The 27,342-nt window shown below is 42.2% G+C and overlaps 2 protein-coding genes across 6 annotated transcripts in view; one reads left to right on the forward strand and one right to left on the reverse strand.

Annotated features, from left to right (window-relative positions):
• si:ch211-186j3.6 (neural-cadherin) overlaps nt 1-9,188 on the forward strand; it is a 268,142-nt gene extending 258,954 nt beyond the window's left edge. For both annotated transcript variants that reach the window (XM_037096548.1, XM_037096549.1), the window contains 2 exons: nt 4,133-4,287; nt 5,620-9,188. In XM_037096548.1, coding sequence (XP_036952443.1) covers nt 4,133-4,287; nt 5,620-6,231 — 767 coding nt within the window. In that variant the 3' untranslated portion in view covers nt 6,232-9,188. The remainder of the gene's footprint in view (nt 1-4,132; nt 4,288-5,619) is intronic.
• Nucleotides 9,189-9,283: 95 nt separating this feature from the next.
• Nucleotides 9,284-27,342, reverse strand: part of dpy19l3 (dpy-19 like C-mannosyltransferase 3) — an 81,370-nt gene continuing 63,311 nt past the window's right edge. For 3 of the 4 annotated variants that reach the window (XM_037096123.1, XM_037096121.1, XM_037096122.1), the window contains exons 18-19: nt 17,294-17,452; nt 9,284-14,461 (exon numbers count right to left, since the gene is read on the reverse strand). In XM_037096123.1, coding sequence (XP_036952018.1) covers nt 14,258-14,461; nt 17,294-17,452 — 363 coding nt within the window. In that variant the 3' untranslated portion in view covers nt 9,284-14,257. Of the gene's footprint in view, nt 14,462-17,293; nt 17,453-26,602; nt 26,935-27,342 lie in introns of those variants that run through there. The other variant, XM_037096124.1, reaches the window with a different exon arrangement.

Consider the following 27,342-nt stretch of genomic DNA (forward strand, 5'->3'; position numbering starts at 1 on the left):
TAAAAGTAAAACAGTGAATCTCTTGAAACAATTTCATCTTATAAATCTGCCAGACTCCGGAGCTTTGGCGAGGGGGACAAGTTGACAGTAAATGAATATTGATTTTTTTTTTTTTTTTTTTTTTCCCTGTACGGTGCAGCTGCTTTCTGGCTGAGTGGATTTACTCTCACAGAGTTGTCAGAGGGTGGGCTGTTTAATGGGGTGTTATCAATTCACAGGGAGTTTGAGTGCCGTCTTTTGGTGTGCTTACATGATGGATTGGCGGCTGAGTTTTAGCTGCGATAGGAGAAAGACAGAGGTTGATGGAGAGGCGGAGACATGAGCAGCACATGCTTAAAAGGTGTGTTTGAACTGTTTAAGATCACAGATTTCGCACGGCGATGTCTTACCGCAGAGTAATAGGGTTTGAACAGCCAGGGTATTTATTGTGCTGCCAGTTGAAATCGTTTGTGGTGTGTGATTGCTGCTGTTCTCAAATGTGATTAATCGAAGCTCTTGCACCGTCTTTCAAAAACAGGTCTGGAGACAGCGTATGGCTGAGAAAATAAATCATTCAGGCTTAATTAATGACAGAAAGTGTTCGCTAAATTATTGAATAATATCTCGGCGTCGCACTTCAGATTCTACACATTTGTTTTTTTTTTTCTTTTGCAGTTCAGCAGGAACAAAATTTCTTTTGATTCCTATGTTTCGTTTGAAGAAAACAGCACTGCTGAATTAAAGTGAAGAAAAAAAAAATGAATAGTGTGTAACAGTGAGAGGCTGTGTGGGTGTGAAGCAGGTTAATATTACAGAGAGGCTACTGCGTTGGAAAGTGTTAAGTAAGGCGAGACGTAAGCGGGATGTGGCAACGCACAGAGGGTTTATTAGACTTCTGAAAAGGTCACAGTAACGCTACAGCTGGAGACACGTGCAGATTCACTGAAGTGTGCATGTTTGTGCGTCCGTGTGCTTTTTACTTGAATTAAATCACCTCAACATTTTTTTTCCTGACGTGAAACTGAAAACAAATCAGTTTCCTTTCCTTTTTTTTTTTTTTCTTTTTTTTTCTTTCTGCCTCCCTTCTCCCACACACATTGAATTAATATTAACACCTCCTGGAATCGCACAGAGCATCCGTGTTGAATATGAGCTGTTAACAAAGCTGTCAGATGGCAATCAGAGCGTACTTCACAGCGTACTAATTGCCTGTACTTCCTTTGGCCAGAGCATCGTGAATATTCTTCGAATCGCATGTGATTTACAAGAGAACGCTGTCAGCACTGCCTACAGTATGGTGGCTATAATGTAAAGGATGTTCTGTGCCTACAGGGCCTGTCAAGCAATCACTGATATAATTACCCTTAACGACGGACATATTGGCGCATGTAGGAAGGAGGATGTGAATCACCATTTTAATCTGCATTTTAAAAAGGCTTCATGTGTCCGTTACTCTCTGATTTGAAAATCTGAGACTGACCAGTCACATCAGCCGTGTGAGGGTCTGATGTGATGTTTGATTTGATTGATCGATGCGACATTTTGAACCAACGCGTCACAAGTATGTATGATTGTATTCTACTGTTATTTTAAGAATAAGTGTAGACTTGCAGTAGCCAGAGTTGTGTTAAAAACTGAAAGTTGACACGTGATGAAAAGTTCTGTCGGTGGGTGAAAATGCTGGACAAATCCCCTCAAACAATTAAAGTATGAAAATGTTAAATCGCTTATTTTGTTCACTTAAAATCTGCACTCAACATGCAGGGACCAACTAAAAATCATAAATTCAGTAAACACAAGAAATGTGTTTTCAAAAATGTTCATATTTATTTGCGGGAAGACCATCTAAAAACAATTACACAAGACTAAAGCCCATTAAAAAAATAAGTAAATAAATAAATGGTTTCTCATTTTAGCCTGACGTTAACCTATGGTACTTTGTTATTGTGTTTGGTGGTTGGCGGTCCATCTGGCCGTTCATTTCTTGTGAACGGGACATCTCAATATCACACTAATGGAAACTGTCTTCAGATTTGCCACAAACAGCCACTTGTAAGGCAAAGATGAACTTGTTGAAATTTTCCCCAAATGTCCAGTGGAATAAAACGATGACGGTCAACTTCAGAAAATTATCACAACGTAAAAGCTTTGGAACAGCAACTTCACTTAGAGATAACTGTGAGGCAGTAATTCTATTTTCCAAAAACGTTTCTTTTAGATTAGAACAAGGAACGAGGAAGAGTTGCCCAGTTGGCTCCCTCCTCGTCGCAATTTGTATTGAACCCCTGAGCCAGCGGATCATTCAGAATAGGAATATCAGAGGGATAGTCGTGAAGGGAGGCGAGCAAAAAATGTCCTTATTCGCAGACGATCGGCTTCAGAATGCCCAAGATATTTTGGAGTAACTCCAAAGAAAAGATAAAAGAGCTGACAAAATGATTCACCTTGAATTTTCTCCCACTTAACCAAAACATTAGAGAGGATGTAAGGAGATGGGCCCCTTTACTGCTCCTTAATTTTGGTTCACTAATATAATCTGCTAAAATGAATATTTTCCCTTCCACTGGTTCTAGCAGATCAACAACCTCACCAATGGGACAAACTTCTTTCGAGGTACGTTCGGAAAGAGCCAAGAATTAAGTATCAGAGCCTGCAGCTGCTGGGAAAACGAGGCGGGTGTTGCGCTGCTGTGTTTAAAGGATTTTTATACTTCAGCCCGTCTAAGGCCTTTGGCTTGTCTATGTGTATTGAAGGTCTCCATTGAGCCATATGTTCTGAACTCAAATTGAAAGTCCATCACAAAACTTTATATGGGAAGACAGCAAAGAAAAAGGTAACTCATTGGATCTAAAATAAAAATGGCAAAAGGAAGGAAACATTAATAAATGGAAGTGGATTGGGAGAATTGATGTACGCTACGATAGAAAACCCCAAGCTCAACCTTATGGAGAGAGTTTTGTTAGAACAACCTTATTAGGTTCTGTTTCATTCCATTTCAGAAGAGATATTTCACCAAATCCTCCAGCTGCTGGAGACCGTCTGGGTTCTCTGAGGAAAAATCGTTAACCAAGTATTCTGGTCCTGCTCATTGTTGACCCCTGTCTGGCAGGAGGTTCGTAAGGTTCCGCAAGAAAGTTTTCTGGGTAGACATCCCATTCAAACTCAATCTGGCAGGAAGGTCGTAATGAGAAGAGACCTCAGACCTGATATCCCTACTGTGGATGATTGGATTGACATTATTCATGATATCGTCCGGATGAAAAGAATTCCATTTTCAGTTAGACTACAACAGCACAGGTTTTTTTGTTTTTTTTTGGGGGGGTTTTTTTTTTGAAAAGGTGGGAGAGTGGGATTGTGTGCATTACACCAGCATGACTGTCGTCTGTTTGAACTGTGAACTATGTTCTGTTCATTGATTTACAGTATTCAGTTTTAATCTATTTTCACATCCTTTTCTGTAAAGGGATCTGATTGTTAGGGAGGCTCACCCCAAGCTGTACAGTCTGGTTTACCACTTTGAAACTGATTGCATATTTTTCACATATACTTGTATTTCCTTTAATGGTCCTTATTTGCTTCTGGGTGGCGTATGTAAACTTAGTTGTATTACCTTCTGCTACATTTGCGATTCACAGAAGTTCTGTATAAATGGTAATATTGGTCATTTGGACCTTGCAGCTTCTCAATAAGGTAAGCTGAATAAATAAACCACATTTGAACACATTCTTGTTGTTTCATTAAATGCGCTGTAGCCAGAAACAGACTCCAGTTGATCTCTAATGTTGATCCGTTGTCGCTGGCTACAGACGGCTCAGGTAGGACTGGTCTCCTGGGGATACACAAATACAATTTAGCCAGCTCTGAGAACTGTTTGACTTCCAGCAGTAAATAATATATGATTGGGGGGGGGTAAGAGTAAGAAGTTCCCTGCTTCAAATCTTGAAATACAAATAACCTTACGGCGTCATTATTGGCTGGAACCTCTCACATTGCTGCTCACATATTTGGCAGGTGACGCTCAGGGCCAACTCCCTCGAACAGCGCCTCTCTCTGGGGGCCACGTCTTAATTGGCGGACGGATCTTAATCATTTTGAATTTGTAATGCTAATGTGTGCACTGACGGACCTCCGCCGCTGTCTGTCTCAACTCTAGTGCTGCTGTTGGGCATTTTCCTCTACACTCGCTGGAGGAGCTACAAAGGGCTGAAGGAGGGCGTCTACCACGTCTCCGCCCACCACGACGGCTGGGAGGACATCCGAGAGAACGTCCTCAACTATGACGAGGAGGGAGGCGGGGAGGAGGACCAGGTACAACGCACACACACACACACACACAGGGAGAGAGTGGTGGATTCTTTTCGAAACTGTTGAATCCACCTTCACACCAAGTTCACAAAGTACAGTGCAACAACAGTGTGTGAGTTCCACATCAGATAGTGTGAACTTGCAATGTGTTTTTGATTGTTAGTGTGCTTTGGCGTAAAAGTGGGTGTCTTTGTAACTTTTTTTGTGAGCTTCACCACAAGGAAAATTGTATATGGTGTTTGTGTGTGTGTGTGTGTGTGTGTGTGTGTGTGTGTGTGTGTGTGTGTGTGTGTGTGTGTGTGTGCGGCTGCTGCTAGTGTTTTAATTAGGCCCACGCAAAATCCTTATCTCCTCTCTCCAACAGCCACTGTAACCCACAAGCACTCAACAGTACTTAAGAGCTTGCATAATGATATCACGGTTGTGATCGAAACAACACACGCGGCTGCTGCTACGTCTCTCTCACACACACACACGCGTGCACACACGCACAGAAGACTTGCATACACAGATTGTTGTCACACCTTGTCAATAGCCCAAAACCCTCAAGGTCTTGTCCTCCCTACTGTTAATCACCTACAGCCGAACACACACACACACACACACACACACACACACACACACACAGTCCTGATCCCTTACAGCAGAGCAGATGCTGCAGTTAATTCTCGAGAGTCTTGTTTGAAAGCTCTCCGGGGAAATGAAAAAAACAGATCTTTCCACTCATCACATAATCAGTTTTACAAAGCGACCCACACCTCCTCCGTGTGCATCTTTTCGTCTTACTCACCCTCCTCCTACATCCCTCTGTTTTTTTCATCTTTGCTGCCGTGGTTACAGTTTTTGGTGGACTAGCATTCACACTAAAGTGATACAGTGCGTGTGAAGGTAACAGCAGCTCCTAAACCTCAATGCACCAGTGCACTTGAGAGATGGATAAGACGAGGTTCGCCCTTCATCTCCTTTCTAAATCTCCTCCACTCATATTTTTTTTTATTTTTTATTTTCTTGGTCTGATACACACACACATACACACACACACAGAATTACTGTGACTTCTCTGAGACAGTAAATGGAGATAGATTGGAAAGTTAAATAGGTGGAACATGCACAGTAAACGGAATGGGGAGAGCTGATTGTTTTTCTGCTCTCTTTTCATTTTTCTGTTCTCTCTCTGTCACATTTCATTCTCTTTCTGCCTCATCTCTCTACAAAACATTCATTCTTTCACGCGGGGCTCAGTCTTCTCGGCCCCCTTTTTTTTTTTTTTTTTTTTTAGGGCTTCTGTGCTAACTCAGATATTTTCTCTGTGTTTCTGTGCACGCGTCTGTCCAGAACGCCTACGATATGGCGGAGCTGCAGAAGTCACTCCAGCCGAGCCCGGCCCAGTCGGTGCAGTACTGCCGCTCCAGAGCCCTGCACCACCCTCCTCCTCCCCACCACCACCACCACCATCATCTTCTCCACCAGGCGGCCCCCGCCCCGCCTTCCACCCAGTCGCTGGACCCCCTCAGCAGGACCGCCAGCTCCACCACCCTGCCCCCCTCGGTGGCTTCAACTTCCTCCACCGCCACCACCACCACCAGCCTCCGCAGGGACGTCCCCCCCACCAGACTTCCAGCTCAGGGCCAGGCTCGGCCCTCCCAGCTGGCGCGCCGCTCCCTGTCCTTCTCCAGCCAAGACCTGGCCCGCTATCTGTGCGAGATCATACGCGACGCGGACCAGCATCCGGACACAGGGCCTTTCGACTCCCTGCAGGTCTTCTCCACGGAGGGAGGGGGCTCGCCAGCCGGCTCGCTCAGCTCCTTCAGCTCAGCGGGGCTGGACGGGGGGAGCGGCGGCGATGGGGGTGGGGAGGGAAGGAGGGAGGAGTCGCTCGGGGAGTGGGGGCCTCGCTTTGAAAAGCTGCGGGCGCTGTACGAGCGAGCTGAGGCCAGCGACCTCTGAGCGCCGACACCCGCGGACCGAACTGATGCGCGTCTGATAACAGGCCACCCTGAAAACAATCAATTAGCAAACACTTTGCGGCAACTGAGGCGGGGAACCGGCGAGTGACTGGCTGACAGAGAGACTCGCTCGCCACCCCTCACTCGCTGACAACCGACACCAAAGGTGTCGTATTTTACTGGATGATGGGCCCCGTCAATCAACACGGTGGCCTAACAGACAGATGAAAGTGTCCGTATGAAAAGAGACCGTCTCACTCTACCCCGGATGACAATATTGCAGGAGCAGACGTTATCAAACCTGCCAGTCAGGTTAAAAAGGCTTCAGAACATCACCCTCCACCTGGGCTACTCATCATGATGGAGCTTAGCTTCACTGTCGGAAAAATCTGTTCCAGTCACAACCACTAAAACCCCAAATTCCCTCTATTTTCTGACGCTCATTGTGAGCTGCTCTGGATGAGTGTCAGCCGAGGGCCTAAAATGTGAAATGAAAATCTTTTGGCAAAGGGTTTTTCTTTTTTATATACATGTACCAGAGCAAACCAATGTGTATTTTTAAGCATCTTGCTGCTGAATTAAATGTTTGTAAATAAATGAAGGACTCTTATGAAATGTCCCACACTGCGCCGTCACATGAAAAGACAGTGAAGATGAGTGGGATCATTCTGAGTAGCCCATTTAATACAGGACCTGGATTTTTCAGTATATAGTGGACACATTGTGTTCTCGCTGCCTGGCTGTACACAGCTTCTGTCAATGTTTGTATGAGAAAAAAAAAAAAGAAAAAAAAGTGCTTCAGCCATCACTGGGTCGTAGGGTGAGGGTTTGTTTTTTTGTTTTTTTGTTTGTTTTTTTTTTGTTTTTTCTTCTTCTGGTAATACGTCTTTCGCTGGGTTGAGTAATTCTGTATTGGTTGGGTGTTTTCAAGTTTTAACGCTCCATGGGTTGTGAGACATCAAGCTTTCTACTTACCGCTGCGCCCTCGTCTTCGTGTGATTTCCTGTTCTCATTCGCACTCCTCCGCCACGCGTTCCTCCGCACCCGGGGGAACGTGCACAACAATTCAAACAGCTTTGTAATAAAGAAATGGGATCGGACGTGCGGACCGAGGGAGGGGAGGAAACACTTGCTCTGCTGCTCTGTTCCGTGCGCGCTCATCCTCAGGCATACCAAACGCGGCGGCTGCAAGAGACTGTTTTAGCAGACAATCGCTTGGTAGAATACAAACTATCTCGAAACAGCCTTCCAAGGTGACTGCTCAATAAATACAAACATGAGGAGGACGAACGAGATTTATAATGATTATTCATAGATTGAGTCTTGAGCTGTGATACCTGTGCCGGGAGCATATTCAAACGCACATTTATCCGTTGCCCCTTCCTAAATTACTCTTGGCAGAAAACTGCGTGATAATTGTGATTTGGAGAAAATGGACTGAGAGAAAATTGCGAGGAAATAATAACTCTGCTAGTTATTATCCTAGCTGTGAATTGTCAGCACGGTGGCAGGCGTTCCCGTTATTTGGCTCGTCACATCAGGTTGATGGATCCTTTTTTCTTTTTTCTTTTTTTCGCACCCCCCCCAACAAAAAAGAAAAAAAAAAATGAAAGGCTCCCTGCTGTTGTGGAAACCGGAGAGAACAATTTGTCTAAAAAAGAACAAAAAAAAAAGGCAGAGAAGAAGAAAAAAGCAGTGATGGAGAAGATGAGCGCGGAGTCTGAAAAGGAATTGTTCCTCTCACCTTTGATGAGAGAGATGATTACAGGGCGGAGGGCTGAATCAGTGAGCAAATGAGGAGAGGAGGCAGAGAGGAACCATCTTATCAAGTGCCTGGCTTTGTGGCGAGAAGTGCCACCAGCGCACCACGGAGCTCAGTGGCTCCTTAGAGAGCTGTAGAGACGAGGAGTGTTGGGGGTAATGGCTTTCCAGGGAAACGGTTTGTTGCACCGCAAATGGCATAAATACAAAAAGTCACGTGTACTCACCCCAACAGTTCTCCCAAAAAAAAAAAAAGAAAAAAAAAAAGCAAACCTGGTTCGACCTGACACTTCAGGCGCCGCAGTCTGCTGAAAGTAGCAGCCGCGCTCGTATTGTGCTCTTTTTTTTTTTTTTTTTAACGGCAGAACCAAGCCTGTGACAGAGAGCGGTGAAAGGGTAGGAGTGTGTGTGAAAACACATCAGGCCACTAATCCTAATAGGAGCTGATGGCTTGCTGTCATGCTGGGAAAAAAAAAAAAACAAAGGATTGTGGGTACTTTTAAAAAAAAAACACGCCAGAGGAGTCGATGCCCAGATTGAGACTTTCCAGAAACATCCTTTTTTTTAATGAAAAGCTGAGGAAACAATGTGGCTGTTAAAAATAAGAGACTTGGCGGTGAGGTTAGGGTGCAGTACACTGTGGAGAGATGCCTGAAAGTAAGACGCACCCCCCCCCCCCCTTTTCTTTTTTTTCTTTTTTTTTTTTTTTTTACAGACAGTGGGTGTTTCCTACAGAGGGATGCTTGTTTTTTTCTTTCTTTTTATATTCCTCTGCAGAGAGACCAAACCTGAGCCACACAGAGCGGTGAATGAAGACGCTCCTCCTCAATTCTCTCTGTGCAGCTGAAAGCAGCAGCCACTCACTTCCCACCACCATTCATTCGTACCATATAATGGCTTCTTAAATGTTGTGTTCCGGGTGCAGACATGTTGTGAACAAAGTTAATGTTTTTACCTCATTTGTAAATACAGAGATAGATTAATTACAATTACTGCTTTTTGTCAAGAAAAGGCGCCATCGGTTTAAAATGTGCAGCTTCAGAGAAAAAAAATAATAAAAATAATCGAACCAAACATATCTTTTTTATTATCATGATGGTGATGAGCTGAGCTTTGGACAGTTATGTACGTGTTTTGTATTTGCTTTTAACTTTTCTTTTTTTTTTCTCAATAAATTCATTTATTTGCACCAGTGAATGCAGAGTCGTGACTGTGTCTGAAAACTGAACTGCAGAATTAAAAGACACGAAAAAGAAGAATATTATGCCACATAATGACAGACAAGGAATGTGTATGTTGGAAAAAAATACCTTTATTGATCATGCAGCCACTGAACATGATGTCAAACACTGGCATAGGAAAAAAAAAAAAAAAGGTTTCAGCTGGACTCACACATCCAGCTCACCAATTGTCTGCTATGAGAACAATTTTAACTGCAGAAAAAAACATTTACCGGCTGGGATGCTTTCTGATATTGAAGAATGTCCTGCGGTAGAAAAAACCCAGCTGTACAACGTGTTGGTTGATTCTTGGAAAAGCAACAAGCAGAATGGAAAAAAAAAAAATGACCAGAGTTACTGACACATAATAGCAGAATACTCTTCTAACAGATAAACACAGAAGTAGATGTTTTTCACTAGTAACAGCTGTCCCAAATGAAACTGTCCATGAATCAGAACTTTTGCTGAGGATGATGATATTTATGGCCAGGAGCCACTCTTTTATGTGACCTTTAAGGTGCATCAGTTACCCAGATTCATCTCGGTGTGCCCTCAAGAGAATTTCCATGTGGACACTTGACGTTCATAAACACTTTCACTGTATTTCTGTGGCACTGACTCAGTGGGATCATCTGTTCGGATGCTTTTGATTGGCAAATAACCGCAGTTCCTCGTGAACACAAATGATCTTACAGTGGAATCAATTCAATCTGAGTTGACTTGTACCTCGACTTCAGCGACAACAGGCCCAAGCCAGTTTTCAGCTTTCTTGTTTCCAGTTTCCAACATCAGAGGAGGCAGATCAGCAGCGTCTTTTACAACCATGGTTCAAAAAAGTGACACGTTCAGCAGTCACATGGGTGCAATGAAGCAAGACGACATAAAATGTCTCAAATCAAACCACCAGTCTTAAACGTTAAAGTCTGTGAGGGAAATACTTGTTCTTACACATGAAACTTAACAATATAGATACAACATTATCATTTATGTAAAGTTAAATCTTGTGTCAGTCGGCTTCAGACATGAGCTCTGTCTTACGATAATCATCTGGTTGCATACTGAACAGATGTGTAACGTAACAGGAACTCAGTTAAGGAGTTTATCCTGAGAGTGGTTTGTGAAGCGTCTTCTGCGTTCTGTAAATAGGCTGACACACAACAACGGTTGAAGTGTATAAGAAGCTTGACGTTTATCCTGCGGTGGACGTGGCGATGATGGGAATGTTGTTCTGAGTGCGATCACATGCAAGCTTGTGATTGCCACAGTTGTGAGTATTGTTTGGGTTACTATAAACGGTGAAAAGAGACTGCCTCTCTTCAAGTTTTAAAAAAAAATTGCAGCTGCTTTCAAAACACGGTGCTGTTCATTCTGGCAGAAAACAACTGCATCAACAGTAATAGTATTAATTACACAGTTTAACAGGACGTTCAAAAACAGAGAGAACCATGGCACAAGACGCTAAGAAGAAAAACAGTCAAACCTAAAATCACACCACAGCAAAAGGAAATACACAACTTGTTCATGAATACATGAGGGAGCCAAGCGACCCAAGATCCAGAACATCTGAGTAAGTGGACCTCGAGTAGATTGTTTGTCAGAGGCTTTACCACATACTTTTGGCCTATAATGGCAAAAAAAAAGCCAATTTACAAAGATTTATGAAACAATTGCTTGTTATCATAGATTTCTGAAGAGGCAAATTGTTTTATTTAAAGTATATAAATACAGGCCTTTTAATCTGGTTCATGGGAAAGGAGACCACCCCCTCTTTCTTCATGTCCTCTCTCTCTATTCAGTCTTCTCATTTCCCCAATCAGAAATATGAATTGAGATGGCCGCATTTGTTTCAGCGACATAGACTAGCCTTTGAAATCGAGCGCAAATGGAGTGCTGAGCTGAATTCTTCATGTGCGCACAAGTTAATGGCTTTGTTCCGTTCCTTCTCCCGTTCATTAGGAAACCCATAGGCCGACGGCGCACCTCCGACTGAACTAGTAATCCCAATATGTATGGAAATTAAGAATGCTGAAAAAATATTACATCAGTACACTCTTATTAGGCAAACATAATGGAATCACTCCGCTCTCAAATAAAGCAATCAGCCATCTCCTAAATTAAACATCCAATATGAAGGCGGGAGCAGGGGGTGTTCCACACTGATCCGATTGGTATGCATTACAATGAGGCTGCGCGGTTAACGAACAACATGTTCTCAAAAGCCCCAACAACAAGAACTGTGTGCCGGAGTGTTCATGCTTCTGCGAGAGCGCGGATTATCAAACACCGAGGACCTTATTAACCAGCGTACAAATATAGGCAGACTGAGATGACAGAAAGGTGTGTGTGTGTGTGTGTGTGTGTGTGTGTGTGTGTGAGAGAGTGCGTGTCATAGGAACATAACGTCTCATTGCAGCAGGAAACCGTGACTGGCCAACCCATAATTACAGCTCCAGCCTTTCAATCACCTCCTCTCCGCTGCCTTCCCTTTGGTTCTAAAGAAGAACATGAGGAGGGGGCTGAGATCATTGTGAATCTCTGTTTTGATGCGCCCTCACCTCTCGCCCCCCCCACCGCTGTTTAAACATGAGCTTCTTCTGTCCTCCCCACTTTCTTTTCCAACCTGAAAGCCTCAGCTTGATATGCAACAAACTATTTTGGATTGCAGCAGGGAATCAGTCGTCGTTGTCACCCTGCCGCAATTTCCTCGCCACTTACATTATTCATATGTGTGTTGCGGCTGTGTGTATGCGTGTGCGAGAGAGTGGGGAATAAAAGAGAGAGTGAAAAGGTTGAGGTTGTTGATGATGAGAATCACAGAGCTAACAGCAATCACAACAACAACAACACGATCACAAATATCACTTGGTACCAGCTGCAACCTCTGTTATACAGCAAATACACATGAAGCGCCAGTGGAGCCGGTTTCCAAAAGTGATACAATTGTTTCTGGGTTTCTTTTCAGGGGTTAGTGATAACTTCTATCTCTGTGGGGCCAAAGGTGCCGAGCCAAAGAGGGGCTAACTGATCTGAGTCCAGGCTAAATCAAGTGTGGTATAAGTTGGTACAAGTGCTTTTTCCTATAGGCACCACTGCTGACGAAGACAACATCAGCTTTTTTTTTTATTATTATTATTTTTTTTTTTTTCAGATACCCAAATCAGAAAATACCAGTATGAAATCAGCATTGAAATTTTAGTGACTGTAGAAAATAGTCATTTAAAATGAAAGAAAAAACCAAAAAAAACAACAGTAAATAAGTCAGAATTTAGCATGTTCACTCGGGTCTTACATTTAGATCAGAGCTGAGCTGAGCTGAGCTGAGTTAATAAAAAACCCTTGTCTACTGCAGAGTCAACTGACTCGGGCATACCCAGCTCAAGTTCCATTTACTTTTCTGGAACTTTCGGCCATAACAGTCTGGGTTGGTCATTATTTGCTCAGTTCTCGCAGAGACTGATCTTTCTCATCCATGGCACTTTTAGAGGACTTTGTGATTTGGTTGAAAGCTCTCCTGACAGACAGTCAGTGGGCCTATCGACTCAGATAGAGCAGCTGCTCCACAACAGAGGAATGGTCTGCAGATTGTTGAGACAGGAGTCAATGCTACAAACCCGTCTTTTAAATGAACTGTGAAGAATTGCTAAAGCTAAAAAAAAAAAAAAAAAAAGTTAGCAAGCTTGTCTCCATTAAATAACTCATGTGCAAAATGTTGGGAGAGCATAATGCCATGCCACACAACAGAAAAAATAGAGGTGCAAGCTAGCATGTTAGTTGCAGTAGTTAGCTGCAGTAGCTCACCAACCGTCTTCAACCAAATATTTCACAAAGAGACACAATTTGTTGTGCCACTTTGTGGCTGCAGCCAATCCCAGTTGACACTGGGCTAGTGGCGGGGTACACCATGGATAAGTCGCCAGTTCATCACAGGGCTGACATACAGGGACAAACAACCACTAACCCTCACATTCACACCTGTGGAAAATTTAGAGTAACCGATTAACCGATATTAGTGAGTTAAATTACTAATAATTATAGGTAATTTTCATTCAGATCTTCATCATTTATTCCACTTAAACTCTTCCACTGTTTTTGTATTTTCTAGGATTTTTACAGAGACCTTTGCTTCATTTCTAACCTACACTGTTCAAATATGGCACATTCAAACACTGGCAGCGTTTTTTTGTTTGTTTGTTTGTTTTTTTCCTTTTCTTTTATAAAGCTTACTTGATCTCCAATGTTTACCTTTTATTCTTCTTAGAACTAATACAAGTAAGAACTGCACTTTCCAAAAATGTACCGTGTTAATAGAAGCTCATAAAACTCTGAACTAGGGTTCTGGTCCAACTCCCAGCTCCATTCTGGATCAGGTTCTAAGCATTCTCAAATTTGTTAAACTGAACTAAACGTTTTCATAAATCTTTTATCTTCTCCCCTGATTATCACTGGCAGAGAGCAGAGCTCAATAGCAAATGTATAATATGCTGTATTAATGACTCGATGAGTAGATCTGATGAATATTTTGAACCCCAAGCCGCTGTATGAAAAATAGATCATTCTGTTCTAATTTTAAGAATTAACAACTGTAATTGAAAAGGATTGTGATCTCTTCATGATACTGTGAAAGAAAAGACACTGACTACTTCAAATGAAACTCAATTATTAGTAGCTGCTTGTGGTGTTCCAGACCCTGTTGAGGTCTAACAGTTGTTTCTGTGTCTGTTCATGTGCACCAGTAAGCGCTGAGAGAAGGTGCGGGGTGGGCGGCTGGAGACTGAGCAGCCCAAAGCAGGACTCCTATAGGTGCTTCCACACTCCACTAACTAAAACAATGCAGCCCCGAGCTTGAACTGCCCCATTGCTCTAAAACCACAGTTCACAGAGCCATGTGCTGAAAAAATAATGGCCACGATCACAGCTGGGAACAGTGCAGAGAGGAGACAGAGGAACAGCGAGGATTCACTGCTTTTATCTCTTCTTCTTCTTCTTCTTCACCTCCTCCTCCTCTGTCCCTCTCCCCTCTGGCCTCTGACGAGTTTTCTGCTCCTGCTATTGAGTCGCACTGGGCTCTGATGAGCTCTTGGCACTTTTCTTGCGCTTCTTTTTGACCCGGTACACGTGGAAGGTTTTGTTTTGGAATGTTCTGGTGAACAGAGAGGTGTAAGCCGCCGTGTCTGTCTTGATGGTCTCGCAAAATCGAGGGTGGGGGGAAGGCACGAGGTCTGGGTCGTTCTCTCCCGGTCCGTCCATGATCTGATGGCAGAGAGAATGAGCATGTCATCATCAACAGCACAAGGACAGTTAACACTAATGTATAATCTCAGAGGAGACATGTGTTCATCAATAAATAATCAACACATTTGAGATATACAATATTGTTGTAAATTAACACCACCTACAGGGTGATGGGCGGCCTTTCACAGGCTCCAGCTTCAATTTGTGTTCCTGCCAGCCGGAACTGGCAGGACTGCACCAAGACTTCATTCTTCACTAATAAATTAGTGTTATAGTATATCTGATTGTCATACTGACAACACTTTTTTCCAGTAATTTTGAATATGAAGAATGCCTCACTTATAAAAATAAATAAATAAATAAAGATGCTGCTCATTAAAGCTGTAGTTTGTAACTATTTTTTTTGTTGTATTTGCTAAAACTGTCATTATGATCACACAGTAGAATAAGATACACATCTGCTATGTAATACTCAACTGTCTGTGGCTCCACCCAATGGCTGTAATTTGCAAGAATCCACTGGCCCTCCCCCGTGCAAATACAGTACCTGCTCTTACCTGGCGAGATATGTTCAAGCTCAAGCCTAAACTGTAAATAATGGTGGAGAACAGACAACAACAATAGAGCCAAAGAATGCCCCACCATTGCCCACATCAAAGAGAAGAAATAAGAAGAGTCATGATGAAAAGCAGTGTAAAAAGAAAGAATTGGACCGAGCCAGAGAAAAAACAAGGATAAATATCGGAGCGTCATTTCAGAGTTGGAGGGAGCTGCAGGATTTGTAAGGACTTTTCTACTGGACAGGTAAGGATCCCTGCTTGATATACGTTCCATTCTATGTTTTAACCACACGGCTATGGTGGTGGCAGTTACAGTAATTCTTGCAATAGCGCAAATGGCCATACAATGTTGCAGTTGAGCTAGTTGTAGTTGTCCAGTTGTAACTTGTTAGCTTGTATGCTAACTTCGGTATTTAGCTTTGTCTTTATGTCTTTATTTTGTCTTTAAGGCACTTGTCATTTAGTTGTATTGGTCAGAAACACAACAATCAGGGCCTATGTTGTTGTTATTTTGAATGCGCCATCTCGGTTATCTGGCTTCCTCTGTTACCGTGGTTACAAGCCTGCTCGTGCACGGCAGTCTCCTCTGTGGGGAGGGGCTATGAAGGCCGGGCTGCAGCGCAGCAGAGAGGAAGAAGGAGGGACCTGGGAGATGTGCTCATTCAAATTTTCTCACCAAGTCCACTTTTTTTCTCAAAATTCCAGACTGCAGCTTTAATTAGAGGTCAAGAAGGAAGAAAAGCAATAGAAATAGCCAGTCTAAAATGTTCATCCTTGAGTCCAAATCCACATTCCATCAATGACTTTTTGGAATATGATGTTCATAAGAATGGGATGAGCAGAATACCCAAAAATGCAATGCCTCCAGCCATGGAGGCATGAAGACAATCCTATTTGGTGCTGTAGATAGCAAACAAATTCTTAGTCATCAGTGCTACAAAGAGTGCTGAAAATGATTGCATCCTACTCGACAACACTTTTTTATCTGCTTGGGTTATTGCACGTTAGAGGTTTGGGTAATTTATGTTTTGTCCTTGTTTTTTTCTCACTGTTCTTTCACTGCTGAAGGGACTCAGCAATCACATATTGCTGTGCACCAATCACAGTTAAGAAGCCCTTAAATCAAAATGTGCCTGTTTGTGTTTGGAAGACAGTGTAAAGCAAATCTGATGCATGGTCTTGACAAGTTTCTGACAGTTCTTACTTTCTTTTTTTTTTTTTTTAAAAGGAAGGATAATTTTTAAAACTTTAATTGATTGTTGTGTTCTCTATTGTTTTCCATAGAGAAAAATTAAGATTTCAAACTTAGTTTTCAAGTTTTTTAAAAACCACATTCAGATTATCAGAAAACATGCATAGGAAGTCTTTTCGTCACGTCTTTTCCTCATACATCTCAATCATCCTGAAATTTAAGTTAGATCCACAAGCCATCTAAAACCATTCATTATACATTTTGGGAATGGTCAAACACACCCCCAGTTACATGGCTTGCATATAAAGGGCCAGAATATATAACTTTGGTTTGAGGAAAAATGCCAGAAGCAGAGAGGCAGTTGAGAGGAAGAAGAAGCATAATTTTAGGGGCTGTGAAAAGCTAATGATTGTGTATTATTTAGAAGTTTAAGCTCTTGCATTAGCACCAAAATGAAGCAAGTCGAATGTCTCGATGTGAACAAAGCGTAGTACCTTAGACTTCTGCTCAAACTTGTTATTTTCTACATTAATACAATAAAAAAACGAAGCTAGAAAGAACAAGAAAGACTGGGAGGAAACAGTGAGAGAAAGTAATGGACTGACAGATGTAAACTCATTGTTCCTTCAATAAAGCTGTCTAGATGTCAGATGTTGTGTGTGCTGCGTGACATTTACGCCGTCACAAACAGGCCCACACAGACTCCGTGTTTCATGTGTCTTACACCAAACTGAGCCAGACAGCCAGACTGAAGCTCTGCTCGCCTCTGGTAATCCAAATAGCCAGAGTGCTGTATCCGACATCAAAATGAGGAGAGACATAGGGTGGGGGGGTGGGAGGGAGGGAGGGGAGGGACGAGTGGTGGAGATGGTGATAGTGGTGGTAAGGGGAATGAAAGGGAGAGCAACAGCAGACGTGAGCGACAGCGACGTGCGGATGAGAAGTCAGACTATTGATCTTCGTGGAGGCTGAGAGCTTTCTCCCAGTCAAAGAAGCTGGCAGAGAGGATGGCACATGCTGCCACACACAGACCCACACAGACACACACACACACAAAGACAGAGTCACGATGCGTCACTTTAAATAAAGGCCACCCACATGTCCGTTGGCCAGGTCGAGCAGGTCCCTCAGTCTGCAGCCTCGCCTGTGCCTCCTTTCGTAACAGATGCTGTTTTCCAACACCACATAGTCGGCCCCGACGGCCCTCAGGATGGCATGGACTTCCTCCGGGGACCGGCGGGCATAAACCTGATACACCTGCTCTCACACACACACACACACACACACAGGAAATGGATTTATTTAGGATTGTGTGGACTTTTCATTGCATTTTTTTTTTTTTTTTTTTTTTTTAGCCTAAAGATCATCTGGCTTTATATTTCAACAAAAAATACTGCTGGAAGGAGAAAACATCTCTCCTAGAACTCAATTACCAGGCACATTTGTTTTCTGAATTACAGTGGTGACCGAAGTTAGTTCAGATTCAATTATGTGAAGGTTTACTGGAAAAACCTGAAGAAGAACAATGATGAGTGGAAAAAAACAGAATGAGAACAAAAGTGTTAAACACAACAGATCTCAGAAGTCTGTTACAGTTCATCTTGTACTTGTAGGCAATGAATTAAAACTTTTTTCACAACAAATAGATGTAAACTGACAAATAATGTAACCCACTAGTAATGTGAGAAATTCGTTTTTGACTGATGTTTTGCAGGGTTTTGGTTTAAATGAGGAGTGCAACACTGAAATGACAAGCCAACTTCCAGCTCCCTCTTTTTTATGTAGTGCACTATGCCTTATTTACCTTTGTCATCTGAATGCCCGAATTCTGAGTGTAATTCCCATAATGGAAGAGGCATGTGCACTGCTTTCTGTCAAGAACCCCAACAGCTTTAAACATGTGAAAATTATGTGTGACACCGCACCTGTCAGTGATGACACAAGAGTAGGGATCATTCTTAGATGGTTAAATTGTCAGTTTAGGGCTTTTAAAAGCATCGAAAAGACAAAAGACAAAAGACAAACGACAAACTCGGGGAGTGTACAGAAAGACTTGAGCTATTTTTGCAGTTAAGGTGCTTAGAAGAGCTATATGTGGAAAGTGCAGAAAGCCATTCACCAAAGGTACGAGACTAAGCACGGAAAGAAAGCATCTGATGACAGATCCATCCATCCAGTGAGAACTCTGCTTTTTTTTTTTCCTGTCATGTGAAGATTTTTCCATTGAGGAGAGACAGTTTTTTTGTTTTTGTTTTATCTTTACTGCTTCAGTTTGTGATTGCATTTTTGCTCTTTCCACTGCATTAGTGTTAGCAAGACTCTCATCCGTGGAGTGTAGTCTCCCACGCCGCAGACGGAGACTTTAAACTAGAGTTTAAACTGGATGTTTAAACTAATCATTTCTATATATCAATTCTGTTCGTGAAATGACAGATTCTAATCTTGTTTCACACTGAGGGGCGATTGTCACTTGTCAAAACTTGCAGTGTCTTCTCTTTCACTTTTATTTCAGAACGTACACTGTCCAATATGAGTATAAAGTCCTGCCAGCTGCTCCGTAAGGCTGTACTGTACACCGTGGTGACGATGACAGTGTTAAGCAAAGATACCTAGCCTGGCTAAAAATGAAGATATATAGATTTTAGAACTGTTGACACAACAGGCTCAGTGACCCCAATTTCTCGTGTGTGTCCTGCACAGTTACAACTGGTCAGCCCTTTTTGTGCTTTGAAATACTGAATTATTACATTTGGTGATTATTTAGAACAAACTGCATGAAGACACAAACTAATAACACGTTGATTCTGTGTTTATCAAAGCTTAATAGAGGTTCTTCCTCTGTGACATAGAGCTTCACTGATGCCTAGAAAAAAAATATTAAAAACACATCAATCAGCAACAACCATCCTGCTGCTATTAATACACCCAAGAGCACCAACTGTGGATTAATCTGAAGCTGAAAATGGTCTCCAGCAAATGCAATGTTTCATCTTGTGTATGTAGCATTTGCTCAAAACACACTGACCAGCTGTTTTTGGATTTGAAGCAGGCTTTTTGAAAATCAAAGAGTGCATTTGTGACTCCTTTTTTACACTAATGACCTTTGGGCTGAACATTAAGAATGCATGCCTGCTGGGTATGGTGAATTAATTCAAAAAGGAGAGAAACAAACATGTAGGTAACAAGAATAACTGTGGTCTTTGTCAACTAATGAATTAGTTTTCATTAACAAGCCCAGAAAAAAAAAAAAAAAGAAAAAATGAAAACATCATTAAGGTTCTTACAAATGTTTGAAAGTGCATTTGCATAGTTTTTCTACTCAATACCACACATGCACGCACTCACAGCCCAGAAGGTCTCCACCAGTGTTGTGGATCATTAATGAGCTCCATGCAAAGCCCCGGCCTCGCCAGCAGCTCAGCATGGCTGACTTCCCACTGGGAGGCAAAACATAGGCACGACTACCCATGACAAGACCCACACATTACTTTCTGCTCAGACACACACCGAATGCAGAGGCAGAAATAGAGTAATAGTAAAGCTAACTTGGCACAATTTATTTTCAATCAGTCTTATGTGGCTGTGCTGACAGCACATTTGAACCAGACTAAGTTGTTTTTTTTTTGTTGTTTTTTTGTTTTTTTTTTAATGAGTGTTTTGGATGTTAACTTCACAGTAACACGGTTATTTAGGTCTACTGGCTGAACATGTAATAACAATGGGAATGTGATAGGAGGATAACTTCACTGAAGACATGATGCAAAAAGAACACACAAAAAGAAAAAAAAAACAATTTGGATTTAGAAACACTTCATGTCATTTACTGTAACAAATCATTCCATTTGTAAAATAAACAGAATCAAATGGAAATATTAAATGTACTCAGTAGGTTTCAAAAGTGCTTTTCTCCATCCACCATTAACAGAAAACAATAAGCATTGCTCTTGTAAAGCATTTCCCACATGCATTACTTAGATACACTTATGTGTGAGCACCACCATTCAGCTCTCCTTTACCAGAGCCTCAGCTTTTTCAGGCTCTCATTTTCTTGTGTTACTATTCAGTGCAACTTAATGGATGCATATTGTACTCAGTGCATCTCCAGATCCTACATTCATTGAGGCAATCACTGGGGGTCACTGGCCCCCATCTACAGACAATTTCCTGGTCCCTCACGCAGGACATTAGCACAGATCTGAGAGAGACGGATGGGCGAGGCAGCATGGCTCCAGCTGCACATGCATCATATGGATTTTTAGAGTCTTTAGAGCATGACACAGTTCTGGAAAAAGGCAGAAAATTTGAACTCCTGCATCCAAATATTAGCTATTAGGTTTCAGGGTGTCTCAATCAAAACAGAAGACAGAAATGAGATCATGGGAGTTTTGGTCTTCACTGTAACGGAACCACCATTACAGATCAAAAATCATCCATCCATGTGACTCAGTCAGAAATGATAATTTAGGGCGCTATCTTATGCCCGTCCCCTAGCACCGCACAGTCCAAGTGTCGTTGCTAGTTTCAGACCGACAAAATTGTCATTTTGACAGCCCACTTACGTTGTGTAAATAGTAAATGTACCTATATTTCCTGCCATCCCTGGGCATGTTGTACTTAATGCAAGGTGTGGTCCCTAATTGCACATTGCTCTCGAGGCAGCAAAAAGTGACAGCGCTGTAGACCAACAAAAGGCTGGTCTGAAGTCAAAGGCTCAGTCTGTTTCCTGCTGTTTAAAAGGGGGGTATCATTTAGAAAGTGAGAAGTGCCTACCCCGGGTGGGTGCACAATGCACGAACACTGATTTTTTGATTGGAGAGGCTGCTCTAAGAAATTTTTAACATTTTCATGAATGCAGTAATGTCACTGTAACAAATATTGTGGCACATAAAATCAGCAAAACTAAAGGCTGAAGAGAAAACTCCAGAGGAAACAGAATTAGACTTTAAGCTTCTGAAATAAATATTTGTAGGAATGACCTCATGAGTTATCAGGACACCTGATTCATACTAATCTATTTTACTGTATGAATTTGGACTGTGTGTGACCTTTTGATGTGTAGAAGAACACAGGCGATTAATTAACTTTAAATACTTACCACATTTTAAATAATCAATGAAGTTTATCCGCTGTCCTTTGTGAGCAAATGTGCATGATAATATAGAGATACACGTATTACGTACCTAATACACGTACACATACACGTACATGTATACTATTTTCCTCATTTAAGACATACTTCACCGACCGGCATCCTACCCGCTTTAAATCAGACTGATAATTTGAATGACCTGCCCCACCTGATCCACAGACTGAGATTTGCTTATCACTATAACACACACAGAGGCACTTCCACATTCTCTTCTGTGAAATATCAGTGTATTTTCTCATATGCAGTCAGAATTGATGTGACAGATGATTGTGAGACGGCAGACGGTGCAGCAACTTAAGTCCACATACATGAGACGACGAGTGCTGCTGTTTTATATCAAAGCATCAGGCCCAGTGGCACCTGAGTCTTAAAGGGAATGGGAGATGACAACTTAATTGGTTTAATTCATAATACATATAGAACACACCCATGACTAATTCAGAGTCTAAATAGAGTCTAAATAAATTCAGACTATCCATCGTCTAACTAGCAAAACTTGGACATGTGCTACATGCATTTGTGCCATGCGCTTTGAACCAAGCATTATAGATCATTTAAATAAGACCCTTAGCCTTTTTCCCTGACTTCCCCTCCTCACTCTCTGAGTCTCTCAGAAGTTACAGCAACAGGAGACTAAATGACATGCACCATTACCTTGAACAAATTACAAATTCTTCTGGGTTTGAACACATTTGTTATGATGTAAGTAATAACGGAAATGTTATTATATCCTTGAACACTTGTTACAGTTCTTTCTGTGAATGTAAATGTACAGTCAAGTCATTGGGTTTGATATTAGATACAAGTAACAAAGTTGACTCATTTTAGGTCTGACTTTTCAATTCTAAAAGATTTAGTCGCAAAATATGAATGACACTGAAAAAACTAATACATCAGCACAACAATAACATATTTAAGATGAAATGCTGACCATGAACCAAATATGCCAAATTTGAAAAAAATATCCTCTAGGCACTCCTGACATATTGCACTCATGAGAATGGGTTGGATGGACAGAAAACTAAAAAAAACATCCCTCCAGCCATGGCTGTCACCAGAGGTATAAAAAGGGCGAATGATCCTGTCTGGTCACATAGTTTTTAATCAAAAGGGATATTTACAGGCAGCATGGTTGCAAAAAAGTCATTACAAATATGAGAATGGATAAAACCATAATTTATTTTGCCCTTGGCACCTCAGATTTAAGAGGAGATAGAATAGATCTGCCTGAGTTTAAAATGTTTCAACTTGAGTAAAAATTTGTAGTTTTCAGGGTTTCCACTGACACCATGAGTATAGAGACAGGAGTAGAAAGAAGAGGGTTGAGCAGAAAATAAGAGAGTGGTTATCATGGCAACCTCAGCAGTCAGAGGTTTGGTGTGTGAGTCAAACAAATCCCCACCACACTCTCCACCCAATCCATTATGGTCACATAGCCTACACAAAAAGCAGGCTACTTCTAATAATAGTCATCACTGATTTTGGCTGTGACCAGCATATGACATCTAATAACAGTTGGTGGGGTATTTATCTTGACCTAAAATGCAGAGACCAGAGGCTGCAGGTTTAAAGGGATGTATCTCAGGACAGAGTTCTTAGAGGAAGAACTGGACGAGGAGAAAAGACGGGCAAGCTGAGCTGTCACATGTTTTTCATCAAGGTCCATGTTTTTCATCAATTTCACACAGCTGTTAGAGGTCAACAACACTGTATTCAAAAGGCCCCACACCCATGCATGGTCCTGAATTTCCGCTGTCTAAAAGTTGCTCAAGTGAGCTCTTCTGAGAGCAGGCTGTTTCTGTGCCTGCACCTTTAAATGCTAATATGCTCCATCTGTCAACACCTGCCTTGCCTGCTACATGCCCCTCTCAGGGAGACAATGCCGCTTGCACTAGCGGTAGCATGTGCTAATATTTTACAGTGGATGTTCGCTATGGCTCGCGAGATGCTGTCATTCAGCCATACCAGTTTGACCCAGAATCAGACCCAGAAGGAGAAGCTCTTGAAGAAGTACACACTCTGCGGCCACAGCAGGACATTTCAAATGCCACTGCATAGCAGACCGAAGCGGAGCGAAATAGTTAGCCAATTTCCAGCTGACTTCACCTTACTCCTAGGCAACTGTAAATACTATCAAAACGTTGGGACACTTACCTGTGGCTCAGGCGCATTTGCTGGGTCTGGACACAGACACTCATTGGGAAGGGAGCAGGAAATATACAAATAACAAAAAAACCTGACTACAAAAGAAGAACTGTGATTCAAGCAAGGAACCCATGAGCACTCTTCTGGGCCGTACCCTTCCCAGTCCACCAGGTATAGGAAACCCCTGCCCCGGCAATGAACATCCAAAAGGCAATGAACAGAGTAGACTGAATGGCCGGCCAGAAGTTGGGGAGATGGAGAGGGTTTGGCCGGAGGACTCAACGTGTTGGAAGACGCAAGCTTAAGAAGCGAAACATGAAAGGAGGGATGCACCTTGAGTGCCGGAGGGAGTTTGAGTCGGAGCCACCACATGGTTAATTATTTTGACAATCTTTTAACAGTCCAATGTATCCGGGTGCTATCTAAAAGGTGTCTCTTTGGGAGGGGAAGATCCTTGGAGGAAATCCACACTTTTTTTACCCTGGGTGTAGGTAGGAGCCGGTGTGTGGTGTCTGTCAACCAGGGGTTGGTTCTGCGCAGTTGAACTGAGGAGGGCAGAGCAGACAGCCTGCAAAACCCAGCAACACCTCTGCAGGTGTTCCTGGATGCACAGAACCACCACTTCAGCTTCCTGTTCGGGGAAACAAGGGAGGCTGGAAGCCATTAACTACCATGAACAGCTACATACCTATGGCGAAGCAAACCAGGGAGTTATGTGCGTACTCCACCCAGGAAAGATGAGTGGAACAGGAGATGAGATGTCTGGCTGAAACATTGACTCCAAGTCCTGGTTTGCCCACTCCATCTGCCTGTTGGTCTGAGGGTGGCAGCCCAAGAAGAAACCAACCAACAAGCACTGATTTCCGTTCCACACCTGGGAAAAAATCTGCTGCCCCCCGTCTGACACAATGTCCATTGGGATAAGTGGTCTCTAAAGCAGACAGGAGTTGAGGCAGGGGGACAAAATGTACAGCTTTAGAGAATCTGCCAACAATGGTGAGTATAGCTATGTTACCCTCAGAGAGCGGCAGACCCTTGATGAAATCCACAGTGATGTGGGACCAGGGAAGGCCAGCGGGGGGGGGGGATGAGAGGCTTTGCTGTGGGCACGGAGAAGCCCGAGACAAACTCAATGGTGACATGGCTAGCGTGAGGGCCAGTAAAACCGCTGCTGGATGAGGGATAAGGTCCTTTTCTAAATTGACTTGTCACCCAGGTTTTCAGAGTGCCCCCACTGGGGCCCACAGTGTCTCCATTCCTGGTGCATGAGGGCTAACACCTCCCGGTTACCCACATCGTAATCCCTCTCGGCTGGGGTGAGACGACGTAGAAGAAGAAGGCACAGGGATGAAACTTCTGGTCTGCCGGTGATCGCTGTGACAACCTGCAACAATGGAGTGACAACTCTGCTGTCTGAGGCATCTCCACCACAAACCGGAGCCCCGGATCCGGGTGGGAAAGGACTTGAGTAGGGCTAGGAATATAGCCCAAAAGTTTTTTCACACCAAACTCTATATACGATTTTACTCAATTGTTTGTTCCTTCTCTAAAACAAATGTCAAATGACAAAGAAATTAGCAAAAGCATTGCATTTATTTTAACCCTCAGGGGTCGACTGACACGCCGGCGTGTCAAAATCACGTGTCCGATTTAAGATGACGTAGCAGCAAGACGCAGCCTCAGTGAGTCTTGGTGGGTGTGTTGGTGAAGCCTTTAAACTATATACCAGTTTTTAAATTGTGTTGATAGGCCAAGTAAAACCTTATAATGAATAATGTAGGCCACGCTTTTTTGTGAATATTGGTGTCACATTTGGTGCATTAATGACGGTTCTGTTCATAAGTATGCAGTTACCTATAGTTCCCTTAAACAATGTAACAGATGCGCATAAGAGAGGATTTAGAAGTGGGGGTACGCAATGCTGACTGAAAAATTTGTCACATATATGCCACATACCTGCACCACTGGTTGAAGTTCACTCCACACTGCCTTTGTGCTGAGTGTAAACATATACTTCAGACTGCATGTTTCACTTATAAGCTTATGCAAGTACAAGCAGTATCTTAACATTACATATCTTTAATTTATTTAACTTAGTTCACTGAAGAACTGTTAAAGTTAAATGTCAGCTGAAGCAGTCAGATTAACATAGTGCTAGAGTACATACATCCACTTCCTTTGGATGTATGTACTATGCTGTATTATGCATTACTAACGTACAACCTACATTTACTCATTTAGCCTTCACTTGCAAATCAATGTACAGTGGATCAAGGAGAAACCTTTGTGAATAATCTTCACTCTAGAGAGGATAAACACGTTAATCCATTCCTTATACATTTGTTCTTGGGCTTTTGTTTTTGTAAAGTCAAGGATAAAAAGCAGTTCACTTTTTTAAACCTCTTGTAAATGTATTTATTACTGAATGAATTACTGAATATCAAATGTTTCAGTCTCAGGAATGACAAGGAATTCTTTCAAAAACTGAATAAACTCAATATCCACTATACCTTGTGCTCTCAAGTACCCGCACTCAAACTCAAGGTAAGTCGTTAGAAAATGTAGACAAGTCAAGTAAAAGCAACAATAATAACCAACTTGGCAACAGAGTAACATTACATATGAAATCCAACAGAATGATTTACCCCAATTACAGAGTAATTTCTCTCCTATCTACTGGCAGTTGCACATGCTCTACAAATACAGAGAGAGTGAGATATCCTCGGGTATCACATCACAATGTAGGCCTACTTATTCCATTGTTTCATAAAGGTTTGCTGAATAAACTTACATAAAGCATCTGGAATGACATAGACTTCAATGCATTTGGAGTAAATGCAGTATCTTCCTGCAATTAGGGAAAACATCTCCCCATCTATTAAGACATAGAGAAGACTAAAGTGATTACCATTTGGGGTCATGTATACGATATTTTGATGTTAAGCTTCTTGGACACAAGCGTTACCCACTTGAAATATCTGATGAAATATAGGAATTAACTATTTATTCCACATAAAATCACTGACTCAACAATCCACAATATCGTAACCATGCTCCTCTAAGTATTACTCAAGCAGCAGATTTAACACCAAATCATCCTCCCAGATAGTTCTCTAATAAAGACTTTTATTGACCATCGTTACCAGGAATGGACATGCCTCCTTCTATTTAACTACACCCCAAGAACATCAGTTTGAAATTTATGGCAAACAACTTAGGCTGTGACATGAATAAGAGACGCTTGAGTGGACGATTAAGAGATCAGTACAAATTACACTCCAAGAACCCTTCAGATAATAAGCACAAAAAGCAGCTTTCCACCAGAACCAAAACACTTCATTCAAATAAGAACAAACTATTTGCTAATTAACTGAAAAAGAAAAAAAGGGAAAAATGATCAAATCATACATTGTAGATGACCCAAAAGGAAACCATACACAAGATCCTGTAGAAAGACACAAGCATTTTAGGATAGCAATAATACACTGCAGAACATAATGAGCAGAATGTTTAAATCAATACTTAAGTGGTGGAAGCTACAGTTATAAACTGAATATGTCTGCTCCTTGCAGCATCTGCAGAAGAGTGACACCACAGAGTAGCAGCAGTCACATTTTACTTATCCTGTGACAGGAGTAAGGAGAGCTGACCAGAGAGACGAAGCAAATCAGGAACCTAACGTTAATGAGGGAAAAACAGTTGGCTACCTCGCTGAGAAGCTGGAGGTGAGCAGCCTGTTACCTCTACTAACAGCTGTGGCTGCTTCTTGTTCTAATTACTCCCATGTATAAAACTAGAGAATACAACTTCTCCCTGATTTATTTAAAATTGATCCACTGAGATTTCCTGTGAG

This window comes from Acanthopagrus latus, chromosome 4 (assembly GCF_904848185.1).
Source record: "Acanthopagrus latus isolate v.2019 chromosome 4, fAcaLat1.1, whole genome shotgun sequence".
In the NCBI taxonomy this organism is placed as follows: Eukaryota; Metazoa; Chordata; class Actinopteri; order Spariformes; family Sparidae; genus Acanthopagrus; species Acanthopagrus latus.